This window comes from Biomphalaria glabrata, chromosome 4 (genome assembly GCF_947242115.1).
Source record: "Biomphalaria glabrata chromosome 4, xgBioGlab47.1, whole genome shotgun sequence".
In the NCBI taxonomy this organism is placed as follows: domain Eukaryota; kingdom Metazoa; phylum Mollusca; class Gastropoda; family Planorbidae; genus Biomphalaria; species Biomphalaria glabrata.
Window position 1 is genome coordinate 41,882,800 of NC_074714.1, and position 12,867 is coordinate 41,895,666.

At 34.1% G+C, this 12,867-nt stretch overlaps 1 protein-coding gene across 5 annotated transcripts in view; it reads left to right on the forward strand.

The window, feature by feature from the left end:
- The window catches only part of LOC106052449 (filamin-A-like), a 102,451-nt gene that overhangs the window by 66,383 nt on the left and 23,201 nt on the right, over positions 1–12,867 (forward strand). For all 5 annotated transcript variants that reach the window (XM_013207858.2, XM_056027362.1, XM_056027364.1 and 2 more), the window contains exons 5-12: positions 5,758–6,024; positions 6,411–6,488; positions 6,980–7,142; positions 7,657–7,863; positions 11,130–11,267; positions 11,439–11,581; positions 11,762–11,882; positions 12,569–12,759. In XM_013207858.2, the coding sequence (XP_013063312.1) occupies positions 5,758–6,024; positions 6,411–6,488; positions 6,980–7,142; positions 7,657–7,863; positions 11,130–11,267; positions 11,439–11,581; positions 11,762–11,882; positions 12,569–12,759 (1,308 nt within the window). The remainder of the gene's footprint in view (positions 1–5,757; positions 6,025–6,410; positions 6,489–6,979; positions 7,143–7,656; positions 7,864–11,129; positions 11,268–11,438; positions 11,582–11,761; positions 11,883–12,568; positions 12,760–12,867) is intronic.

Below are 12,867 nucleotides of genomic sequence, written 5' to 3' on the forward strand. Positions count from 1 at the left end.
TATGTTATCTCTGCCATTCAATACTTTTATCGTTAGTAAAATAGAGTAGGAGGAAAGGATATATGTTATCTCTGCCATTCAACACTTTTATCGTTAGTAAAATAGAGTGGGAGGAAAGGATATATGTTATCTCTGCCATTCAATACTTTTATCGTTAGTAAAATAGAGTAGGAGGAAAGGATATATGTTATCTCTGCCATTCAATACTTTTATCGTTACTAAAATAGAGTGGGAGGAAAGGATATATGTTATCTCTGCCATTCAATACTTTTGTCGTTAGTAAAATAGACTGGGAGGAAAGGATATATGTTATCTCTGCCATTCAATACTTTTATCGTTAGTAAAATAGAGTGGGAGGAAAGGATATATGTTATCTCTGCCATTCAATACTTTTATCGTTAGTAAAATAGAGTGGGAGGAAAGGATATATGTTATCTCTGCCATTCAATACTTTTGTCGTTAGTAAAATAGAGTGGGAGGAAAGGATATATGTTATCTCTGCCATTCAATACTTTTATCGTTAGTAAAATAGAGTGGGAGGAAAGGATATATGTTATCTCTGCCATTCAATACTTTTATCGTTAGTAAAATAGAGTAGGAGGAAAGGATATATGTTATCTCTGCCATTCAATACTTTTATCGTTAGTAAAATAGAGTAGGAGGAAAGGATATATGTTATCTCTGCCATTCAATACTTTTATCGTTAGTAAAATAGAGTAGGAGGAAAGGATATATGTTATCTCTGCCATTCAATACTTTTATCGTTAGTAAAATAGACTGGGAGGAAAGGATATATGTTATCTCTGCCATTCAATACTTTTGTCGTTAGTAAAATAGAGTAGGAGGAAAGGATATATGTTATCTCTGCCATTCAATACTTTTGTCGTTAGTAAAATAGAGTGGGAGGAAAGGATATATGTTATCTCTGCCATTCAATACTTTTATCGTTAGTAAAATAGACTGGGAGGAAAGGATATATGTTATCTCTGCCATTCAATACTTTTATCGTTAGTAAAATAGAGTAGGAGGAAAGGATATATGTTATCTCTGCCATTCAATACTTTTGTCGTTAGTAAAATAGAGTAGGAGGAAAGGATATATGTTATCTCTGCCATTCAATACTTTTGTCGTTAGTAAAATAGAGTGGGAGGAAAGGATATATGTTATCTCTGCCATTCAATACTTTTGTCGTTAGTAAAATAGAGTAGGAGGAAAGGATATATGTTATCTCTGCCATTCAATACTTTTGTCGTTAGTAAAATAGAGTAGGAGGAAAGGATATATGTTATCTCTGCCATTCAATACTTTTGTCGTTAGTAAAATAGAGTAGGAGGAAAGGATATATGTTATCTCTGCCATTCAATACTTTTGTCGTTAGTAAAATAGAGTGGGAGGAAAGGATATATGTTATCTCTGCCATTCAATACTTTTGTAGACTAGAGCTATAGTGTTGATACACTAAAACAGAAATAAAAACAAATCCTGACCTTTTTCTCCATTAAAAAGCTATCAGTTAAAATTGTCAGGTACTTTGAAGCCACTTTGTTTCTGAGAGTGTGACTAGATTGTAAAAGTGAGAGCCAATGCAATGTTTTATTTCCAACGAACGTCTTCTATTGAAACGTTGATGTACTTTAGCCAAGCCTAGGAAAGACAAGACCACAGTTGCCAGACGTAGTTTTGTAATGATCATTGCACCGTTCATTGATTCAAAGTGCCGTTGCTTAAACACTAGCGTAGCATACTGTATAATATTAGAGATATGCCAAATATAGGTTAGCGTATACGTGAAGTGGGGCGGGCACAGCCCAGTGATTACTCTAGCATGGTTACTCACTGTTCTTCATTCAGCTTTCGATACGGACTCATCGTACCAGAAGAGTAGGCAGTGGGGAGGGGGGGGTGATGATTGTAATTGTGCTGCCATTTAATCACATGACAGGAGGGGCAGGTCACGATGCCGGAACATTCTCACGCTTTGACTGACTCTCACTTGAGCATGTATCTAGGGCACAGTCCTTCTCCCCCTTTCTCTCTGTACATGTACCGTATTTGACTAAGCAAAACCAAGTCATCCAGTTAAACCATGAAGTCTTTTTTATCCCATTAGGCTACACAAAGCCATTAGAATGTAATTGATATATCTTCACTGTCTACATGTGTATCTTGTAGTGTATAATGGATATTGGATAACTTTGCAATGCTTACAGTTCAGGGGTCACTGTATACAAAATGTCACCCTGTTACTTCTTTATTTCGTTCATTTTTTACTTCTGGACAGTTACAGAGGAAACAGTCACGCGCAAAGGTTCACGTGCCTAATTTTTTTTTTTTTTTTACGTAAGTCGAATCAGAATCGGTAATACAAGACACAGCAAGACACAGGTTGTGCACATTTAGTGATGTATTTTGTTCGCTTGAATTGACACACCTCCAAAATGTGAAAATGATGACGTCAAAAGATATTTCTAATTAGAAAATTAATTAATAACAACATTCAGATAGACCCTATTCTACCTTTCACGACTTGGGTCAATGGCGTGGCCGTTGACTGCTTTTTCCCTTTCATACCACAACCTCGCATTCGCTTTGAACATAAGAATTGGAACTATTAAAGACAATGGTATGAAAATATAAATATGAAAATTAACTATGCGCATTTCAGTACATTTAAAACTAGATATTTCTTCGTAGGTTTATTGTTAAAAGAATATTAATGACAAGTATGTAGGTTGTTAAAAAATAATCACTTCCGTTAGGTAGATAGAATCACTTGGTGAGTAATACCCGGTGCGTGGCGCTAATGTGAGCTGTTAAATGTCACGTCAGGGATAAAAGAAATGTGGGCAGCATACAACACAATACTAACTAACCCCCTTCTACCTTATTTCAAGGTAGACATCCAAATATTTACGGCCAAACCTTCGTCCAACGCAGTCATACATTAATGTACTCAAATATCAAACTTATAGATCTGTGTTTGGTCTCAGTTTTTGCTGACATTGATGTTTGATGAGTAACTAGAGTTAACGCCCAGTCGCCCACTGTCTACATGTACTGTCATTGGCGTTCTACAATCCTGTCCTTTCCTCCCTTTCCCACGTGATCATTTCAGGCTTAACATGTGTCAGGTCAATACATGTATTTGGTAATGAGATCATACAAAAGTACATATCATTCACTCCGCTGATCACAATAGTGAAAGGAGGAAAACTGAAGAAGAAAAAGCGTATGTGTTGAGGTATGCGTAGAGAAAAAAACGCCAACAATTTGCATACAGTTCCTGCACACAGCGGCAATAGAGCCCTAGACCAATGTTCTCACCAACCTTCTTAGTCTGCTGCCTTCTTTGGATTGTTGAACGTTATTTAACCAAGTGGCCAAGAGCTACAATTTCAATTCTTGGTACAGCCGTATGGACGTATAGCAAGATCTCGAGTGAATGTTGAAACAGTTGATCATGAACATGACTTGAATATCTTTCTATTCCTAACATTAGGCCTAGTATGTTCGTGGCTAACAGGAGACGATCATAACATCAAATATCCCGGCTACACCGCCTCCCACGACAGATGTATGATTAAAATGTCTTGATTGACCATATTATGACAGGATTAGAAGCACTATGCAAACTGAGCTATTATATTATTGTCACTGCGTCCTCTGTACTATGTTCACAAATCAATAGCCTTTGCAAAAGGGGGGGGGGTATTTCTTAAACATTTTGTTTTCATCTGCTAGGGTACAAGAAAAGATAGTATAGAAATGGCCCCCCCACCCTTTTTTTTCCGAGTTCTTAACAAAAAGTCATGTCTTTGGATAATTGTGTGATTGGGGAATATATTTTCCAAGAATTAAATCAGATCTTATACTTTTCAACTAGAAAACATATGGATGTTGTATCCGTCACTTAGCCCCTCTGACTAGAACAACTCCTGTAATCTAGACATAATGGCTTTATACAAAAAGATGGATTATATGTTTATAATCCCCCCTCCTCTTCTCCCTCCTTAGGTGTATACTCTTTCTACTACCCATGAAGATAGATGCACTTACCTGTAGCCTACACATGGATCGGGGGGTAGGGTAGGTGTCAAGGCTAGCACAGGTGTGCGTTATGCTAACTAGATGTGCAGTATGGGATGCTCACACCTTTTTGGCTGCTTGCCTGTCGCTTCAAAATGCTTGACTTGACACATGCACTACACATGTCATGCAATACGATTTTTTTAAAGCACCACTCCGTCGGTTGGAGATGTCAACAGTTGGACCTTAATTAAACATGCGGCTTGAAAGAAGTGCTAAAGGGTTAACACTGTATTTCCACAGATTATTTAGACTTGCTGAAGAAAACACGCCTTCAGTGGAAGTCTGGCGTGATAGATCTAGACTGAATCAGAAAGTGGGGTCACGATTTGCAATCGGAGCTCGCTGACATTCCAATCCTCTTAGCAGTGTTGTGCTGGGCCACAAATCACCATCTCATACCGTTAGCCACGTTAATGGGGTTCACTCTACATTACCTGTATTTTGTTTATTTGCCAATCAAGCACAAGGTCAATTCTGTGCTTGTTAATATCATGTATGTGTTCACGCTTTTACCAAGTACTTTGTATCCCTCAATCCGTAACCCCATTGCAGCGACAAATCACTTTGCACATTAAGTTCATTTTATTTTTTTTTCCTGACAAATGTCATAGTTTTTACCCAGTTACTCCGCGCCTCCATTTACTCTCCCTTCATCTCTCTCTCATTCTCTCCCTCCCTCATTATTGAGCTCCTCCCCCTCCCCCCTCTCCCCCCTACCGAATTACTTCATATATTGTGTGTTTACCTTCGTTTACAAATGTATGTTGAGCAAGTTATTTTGGCACGTCAACGTAACTGCTGATTCTGCACAACAACACACCTCTCTGTACTTTGTGCTGACAGTTATTTTTAGAGGGGAGGGGGGGCACTCAGGTGGGAGTGTTAATGGAAGGTGGTATGACTTAAGAATATAAATAAAATCCACTTTTATTATATACCATGCAATGTTAATGACAAAACAAAAAGGTGCAAAAAGTTGTTATCATTAATAATTGGAATAAAAGTGTGCCCAGAATGTTGAAACATTTGCTCACTCAGGGAAAATCTCCACTACTTGTTGAATATAGAAATATACAGAAATTATTATTGTATTTTTTTTTCTTCACCTAACTCTTTAGAAATACTTCAAGATGCAATTTCTTGCTTTACATAAGGGGTATAACATTAAAAAAAAAACAACAATTTGAAGAAACGGTTTATAAAACTAAAGTCCTTGTCTACACTGGTGGTAGTTAATCTATGTTCAAATGATCTCATTTTAGAAAAAAGGGGAGAAGAGATTTCATTTGTTAAAACTATAAAAATTTAATATTAAAAAAATATAATAACTCTTGTCTTATTTAAATGTTTTTACAGCCCTTCCTCATGCAGTTTTTGAAAATGAAACATCTGTATTTAAATTGTTGTGGTGGGAGAAATGAAAGGAGGGGAGGAGAGCTTCTTATTTTCATTATAAAAAAAATGTCCGTACACTGATATTCTTATCTAGGTATACCCACAGCCTAGTTATTCTGTTTATCAACCTGTTGCCTCTGTTTTTAAATGTATAAAGAGAGTTTTGTTAATATTGTGAAATGAGTCAGAATGTGAAGCTGTCTTTAACATATAAAACACACTAGTCTGGGCTTATGAAGTAATTAAGTAATTTATGTTCTTCTTTTCTTATAGCTTATCAAGCCAGATGAAATGACTAACCCCAAGGTGGATGACCTCAGTATGATGACCTACCTGTCACAATTCCCCAATGCCAAGCTCAAGCCTGGGGCTCCAGTAAGACCCCGCCTAAACCCCACCAGAGTCAGGGCTTATGGTCCTGGGTTGGAGCCAACAGGCAATCAGGTTGGAGCACCAGCCAGGTTCACTGTGGAGACCTTCAGTGCTGGCAAAGGAAGTTTGGAGGTTATTGTCCTCAACCCTAAAGGAGCCAAAGAGAATGTGAGTGCTACCTGACTATCTTGTATTTAATAAATAAAACAGAGAAGGTGTCAGAAATATCTCAGATGACAGTTGTGACGCTTTGGCTCTGGGCATTTGGTTGACAAATAAGAACATTTTATTAGTCAGAATGCCCTGCTTCATTAGTTTAGGTGAAAAGTAAGGGAGTGATAAGAAAAGCATAAAGGAAAGGAAGAAGCTGCAGCTTCAATATTCTACTGTGGTGCAGCACAAAAAAAACCCCTGAAATTTATTGTTTTTCTGTTATTGTTATACACAAAGCATTACTTAAAGATTTTTAAACACATTAGTCATTTTTTAAGACCATCCTTTCATTATCTAATGAAGCCTGCATGTTTGAATTATTTTTAATTTGTTTATTTCAGTGTGAAGTTGTTTTCAACAATGACAGAAACATGACATATTCTTGTGTCTATTTGCCAACACAAGAAGGGGCTTACAGGGTAATTTAAGAACAAATTTTCCTGCCTTTTGCTAGTTGTAAATCTTTAACATTGATATTAAAACTATCCAGTGAATAGCAACCTAACAATTATAACAATTACCTAGGATTTTGTGTGTGTCTGTGTGTTTTGTTTTCATAATTATATTTTGCTGTTGTCTGATTGTAAATCAATACAAAAATTGTGATAAGTATGTATAACAATTATCTATTATTAACAATGATGTGGTTGAGAATAAATGAAACTTAATATAAAATTAAACCAATTTTTTTTTTTAATTCATTTTTTGGTTAAATTATGACATATTTTCCTTTCCCAATATGGAAAAAAAAATGGTGTTTTAAAAATGTATTGCTACCAATTTTTTCTGTTGTTCTTTCTCTCTCCCCCCCCCCTTTTTTTTTTCAAATTATATTTGTTACCCCCCATTATAATGTAAATAAAAAGAATATCTATAACCATCTAACACATCTTTCTATTTCATATCTCAGGTAATCATCAAGTTCAGTGGCAGGGAAATACCCAAATCACCCTACACAGTCCAAGTTGAAGGTGCTGCTGGCGACCCATCAAAGGTCACTGCTGCTGGCCCTGGTATTGAGAAATCTGGTGTTGTAGCTGGAAAGAAAACCTATTTCGAGGTGTACACCCAATGTAAGTCATGACTCACTGGCCACCATTCTTCTGGCTGCTATTACCTATTGTTTAAATGGATAATGCTGAGTCCTCAGATCAGCTTTTATTTTGCTATATATAAAGCAAATATACATATTACTTGAAACACTACCTGAAAAAGTGTTAAGTAGCATCATCAAATTTTTTCTACATCAACGAGTTTACTTTTTTTTCCCCACTCCTTTTAAATAAAAAAATTAATATACAGTCAAAGTTTAGTTCCTTTTTGTTGAAAGCACCATGAATTTATCATTTATTTATATAAATCTTCTAGCACTTGCTGATAATCAATAAGGACAAAGTTCTTCAGAGTGAAATATGCTCTACAATTTAAAAAAATTAAAACAGATTTTTTAATATTTTGAATGCATTAAAAATGATTCTTTTAAAGTTTCAATTTGACTTTAACATCTAGAGATATATACCGGTGTATTTTTGTATATCAATACATACACGCTTGATAATGATTTCATTCTATAATTTCTTGTTGCAGTGGCTGGAAAAGGCACAGTGGATGTGGCAATTTTGGACCCTCATGGCCACAAAGACAAGGTGCGCCCAGCTATCAGCCCTGTGGTAGGCAAAGAAGGAACATACCTGGTGGAGTACACAGCTATTGATGCTGGCCTGCACTCTGTCAATGTATTTTTTTCTGGGCAACAGATACCTGGAAGTCCATTTGGTGTCAATGTTTCCCCAGGTAAGATGCCCAACTCTCTGCACATTTCATGTGACTCCAGTCATTGATTTAGTGCACACTTATTTAGATAGCTCAGAAAGAATCTACTGGAAATTTCTTTTTATCCTCCTCTCATTCTTCTTTTCATGCTGTACTGGCCAGGCTTTTATGCAACAAACTTGAAATTTGTCATTTTTCAGAGCTGCCAATGGCTATGAAAAAACATTTTAAGCTACATTATTTTTTGAAATCCTGACAGTATTCTCTTACATGAAGGCTCACTAGATTTATCAGTGTACTAGTTGTAATAGTATTTTTTTGTTCTAAGTGACTGTATTGTGATCAGTTTCAACAAAGAACCATCATAATTTTTTAAGATTATTTTTTTTTAACATCAATTAGCTCTTTAAAAGCACAAATACCAATTTAATTTGAGCATTGAAAAACTTTGAAAAGAAAACATTGAAGAAACAATGTTAGAAACGTGTGGCTGTATCTAATATCCACTTTATTTTTTTTTTTTAGACTTCTGAAGTGTTTCCTTCAAACAGTATTCAGTCTTGTTTAAAAAAAAGTTCTTATTTTTATTATCATATCATAGGAGAAAAAATATTTTTGCTCAGTTTCATGTATGAAAAGGAAATACACTGACAAGTCAGGTGTGAAATGTGTCAAGATGCTATCTGAATTGAGACATAAATGCACTCAGTCTAGTAAAAAATAAATCTTTATCTCTCCAAAAATAAATATAACTAGAACAATTTTTTTTCTGATATTTTGTGCATTTCTTAAAGTGTTTAGTTCTTTCATATTAAAAAAATCCTCACACAACTTAGTATGTTTTTCTGTTTTACACTACACTAGCATTCAATGTGTATCCTAAAAGCTCAACTGTCTCCTTGGTGCTTGTTGAAAACATAAAGCATACTTTCATTGGTGTAATAATATAATTCTAACCAAAGAATAGTTAGGTTTGAATCTTAGAAAGCTGTTAGAATTCAATGTCATTTTGATAGTTAATTTTTTTTTTCTTTGTGTTTAGACATTATGAATGGATATTTGCAGGTGTTAGCACTTGATCTGTGCATGTATTACACAAAGTTAACCCTTTTATTTTTACTTTTATTTGATTAGTGGAATTTGCCCCTATTTTGTAATAGTAGATTTTTTAATTTAAAATCATCATGTTTATTTTTTTAATATACATTTCTTAGAAAAATTCCCTGCTTGGCAAAATTGATTTTAACTTGAAAATACACAAATTATATTTGGAGAAAATGTTTTTTTACTAAGAGGAAAAAAAAAACTATTCATAAAAATTCTGGCTAAAAAAAACAATTTCAGACAATATTGTTTTGGTCTGAAAATGTATGTCTTGCCCTATTCGTAGAACATGGGTCTTAAATGTTAAGTAAGCATTAGCTGCTAGCCTGTTGTCTCATATACTCATCATTTCATGTTTGTTTTTCTATCACCTCATGTTTTTGCCAGCCAAGAGTAAGTAGAAGCCTTTTTGTTTTGTTGTGTCTACAACAACATGCACTATGACACTCCCTCCTTTTCTCCCCCGTCCCTGTTGCCATCAATAACTGGTTCACATTTATGTTGCATGTCTTGTTTTGAAATAATCAGAACTATTTATACAAAACTAGTTTGCAAAGAAAATTCATTCTCTTTTTCTGAATCTCTCTCCTGAGGAATGGATGCATCTATACTGCTAAATAAAGATAGAAGTGAAACAATGCCATGGCTGTTGATAAGACTGATCTCAGCTTTTCTTCTTTGCTAATCTCTTCTCTGTTTCATCTTTGTTTACAAAAATGTCTAATTGCTATGCTATTTCTCTCACTTTCATTCTAAATGGTAACAAAAAAATAATAATTCATGGCTACTATTTTGTAGTCCTATTTCTGTATTTACAAATTTCACTAACATTTATCATCTAACATCAAATTTGTAATTGATCTTATATTTTATCATATGTCTGCATGCCTAAAACGCCATTTGTCAGCATGCTTTAATGTTTTATAACAAAAAGAGTGCATTCAAAAAGAGCTCCAAAAATGTTTGTATTCTTTTTTTTTTCTATCTTTAAAAATAAACATTGTTTCTACTTTACTATTTTCACAATGTTTTAAACATTAAACTTGTGAAGATGTCGTCATGTTAATAGTTCTTGCTGACTGGTTTAACCATTGGTATATCTAGATGGATGCATCCCTTTTCATGCAGTTTCTCTTTCATCCTAAAGTGTTCTCATTGAATGAATGTCACATTGACCTCAAGTCTTGACTCTTCCTTTTTTTTTTTTTTTTTTAATAGTGAATAGTATTGTCAATGTCATGCATTCTTACCCTTAAGATAAATTAATCTTTGTTTATCTTAAGGATGTAAGTTGGCTACTCAGATGTTGAAAATTCTGCCATTTGAAATTTATTATCAAAACTAAATGACAGTGAAAAAAAACCTTAATATTGTAGGCAGTTTTTTGTTTTATTTGTTTAATTTTTATTTTTATTTGATGCTGTGTTTTGATTTTATTGATGTAAAAATATAAATTCTTAAAACATTTATCTTCAAAAATGTATAAGCTACACTTATTACTAAAACTATTCATAACAAATGAAAAAAAACAAATATATTTATCTTCTTAATACCTTACCTACTTAAAATCCATATATTTTTATTGCTCAATCATTCCTACATGTCCTACAGGTTATAATATAGAATTGATTAAAATGTTTACATTGACTTTTTTTAAAATTATTTATTCACAAATAAAGGCTACTGAATATGTTTGGTGACTAACTACCATATGACATAGCTTAAGTTTTATTTGATAAATGCTCCTAAATTTCTTTTTTTTTTTTTCATTCAACATAGTAAAATAAATTTATCTAATAATTATGACGTATTTACATTTTTACAAGTAAATTAAAATTATTTTTAAAAGTAGAAAAAAAATCCACTAAACTAGTGGCATGTGTTAGAGTGTGTAATTATTTTGTCCATGTTTTTCTAAGATTTTTTTCCTAAATTTTTTTGTCTTGTATTTTGTAACATCTACTGTTTAGTAGATACACTTGTCTGTAGTTGGTGCACTAATTTTTTTGTCTTGTATTCTGTAACATCTACTTTTTAGTAGATACACTTGTCTGTAGTTGGTGCACTAATGGCTTGATTCATCAGTTGTTAGAGTCTACATTGTGTTGTCTACAATTGTGAGTGTGATTAATTAACTTGCCTATAAATAACTAATGTTTTTTCTTTTCTTCTTCCTTATTTAGCTTCCAATGCTAAGGCTTGTTATGCTACTGGCCGTGGTATCCAACCAAGAGGTATCAGAGTAAAAGACAATGCTGTATTCTATGTCCACACCAAAGGAGCTGGTGATGGAGAAGTTGCTGTGCAAATCTTTGGACCAGGTACTGTGTATATAGACTTTTCTGTTGTATCATAGAATATACATAAACTGGTACTTTTAAAAATGTATTACATCAAGTTTCACAGAAATGAGCTGGTTTAATTGTAGCTTTCTTCATACAACACATTTAGACGTTATTTTTTTACTAAAAGTGTATGTTGACTTGTTTCAGGAGGTGTTGAAGAGAAATGTCAGATCAAGCCAGTCAAAGGTGATGAGGGTGTTTATGAGTGTGTCTATGTGCCATCCAAAGTTGGAAATTACATTATCAATGTCACCTTTGCTGATCAACACATTAGCAAATCACCTTTCAAGGTACTGAACAGAAAACAATTTTAGTTTTTATATTTGGTTAAAAAAATAAGTTAAATATAAACCCATTCTTTTTCTAGATTTATATATTTTGTTTTATATAATTGTTATGATGGTAACTCTATCTTGCTCTTATCTCACACTGTGATAGCATGATGTATAATGCACTCATTTTTTCCATAGGTGGAAGTTGGTCCTACCTGGAACACAAAAATCCGAGCCTATGGTCCAGGTCTGGAAGGCGGTGTTGTCAATCAGCCTGCTGTCTTCACAGTTGAAACCAATGGAGAAGTTGGTGCTCTTGGTATGTTTAAACAATTGCTGCTTCCTCATTTTATTTCCAGTTACATTCAGCATTTGTACACGATTCACTCCTCTCTTTTGAGTTCCTTTTATTAGTTGGTGTTTTTTTAGAGCTACCTTTTATCATGACAAAAATTATATTTTACTTTAACTTAAACTACAAGGTGTATCGTATTTATTGAAAACATTACATAAAAAATGCATCCTTTAATTCATGAGATACTAGATCTAGAGCTCATTGGCTTTCAACCAGGGTTATGACACCATTTCTAACCCATTTACAAAAAAAATTCTAATGATCCCATTATGTTGTAAAATGTGTATCTAAAGTAGGGTAGACTTCCTTTGGTTGGAAACCGTGCTCATATCTGATGAATCAGTGTCCATTTTTGTCCTTAAAATTTCTAGGAGATTATAGGTTTAACTTCATACTCACTTTTTTTCAGATTTCACTGAGAAATGCTAATTATTTTTTCAGTACAATGTCAAACTATTACCAATGCTCTAAAAACAGGCTTATGATTGCTTGTTAAACTTGATTGGGATAACTAGATGCTTGACAGCCACATCATTAGAGAAAGCTATGCACAAGTGTTGAGAACTTTATAATCTCTTGATCTGTATCTTTTGTTCTTTATATTTGTTCAACTCCTTCATTGGGAAAGAAAATGTTTTTGTTTTGTTTAGGATTCTCCATTGAAGGTCCATCTCAAGCCAAAATTGATTGTAAAGACAATGGTGATGGTTCTGCTGATGTCACCTACTGGCCAACCCAGGCTGGAGAGTATGCTGTCCATGTTCTGTGCAATGACCAGGACATCCCCAACTCCCCTTACATGGCCAACATTTTGCCACCACAACCATTTAATGCTGGCAAGGTGAGCTTATATTAATATATGCTAGTTATAGTTAAGGACATTGATTGGTTTAATATAAATAAGTTATGCAGGAGACATTGTCTTGTTGTTTTTTCTTTGGTTATGCTA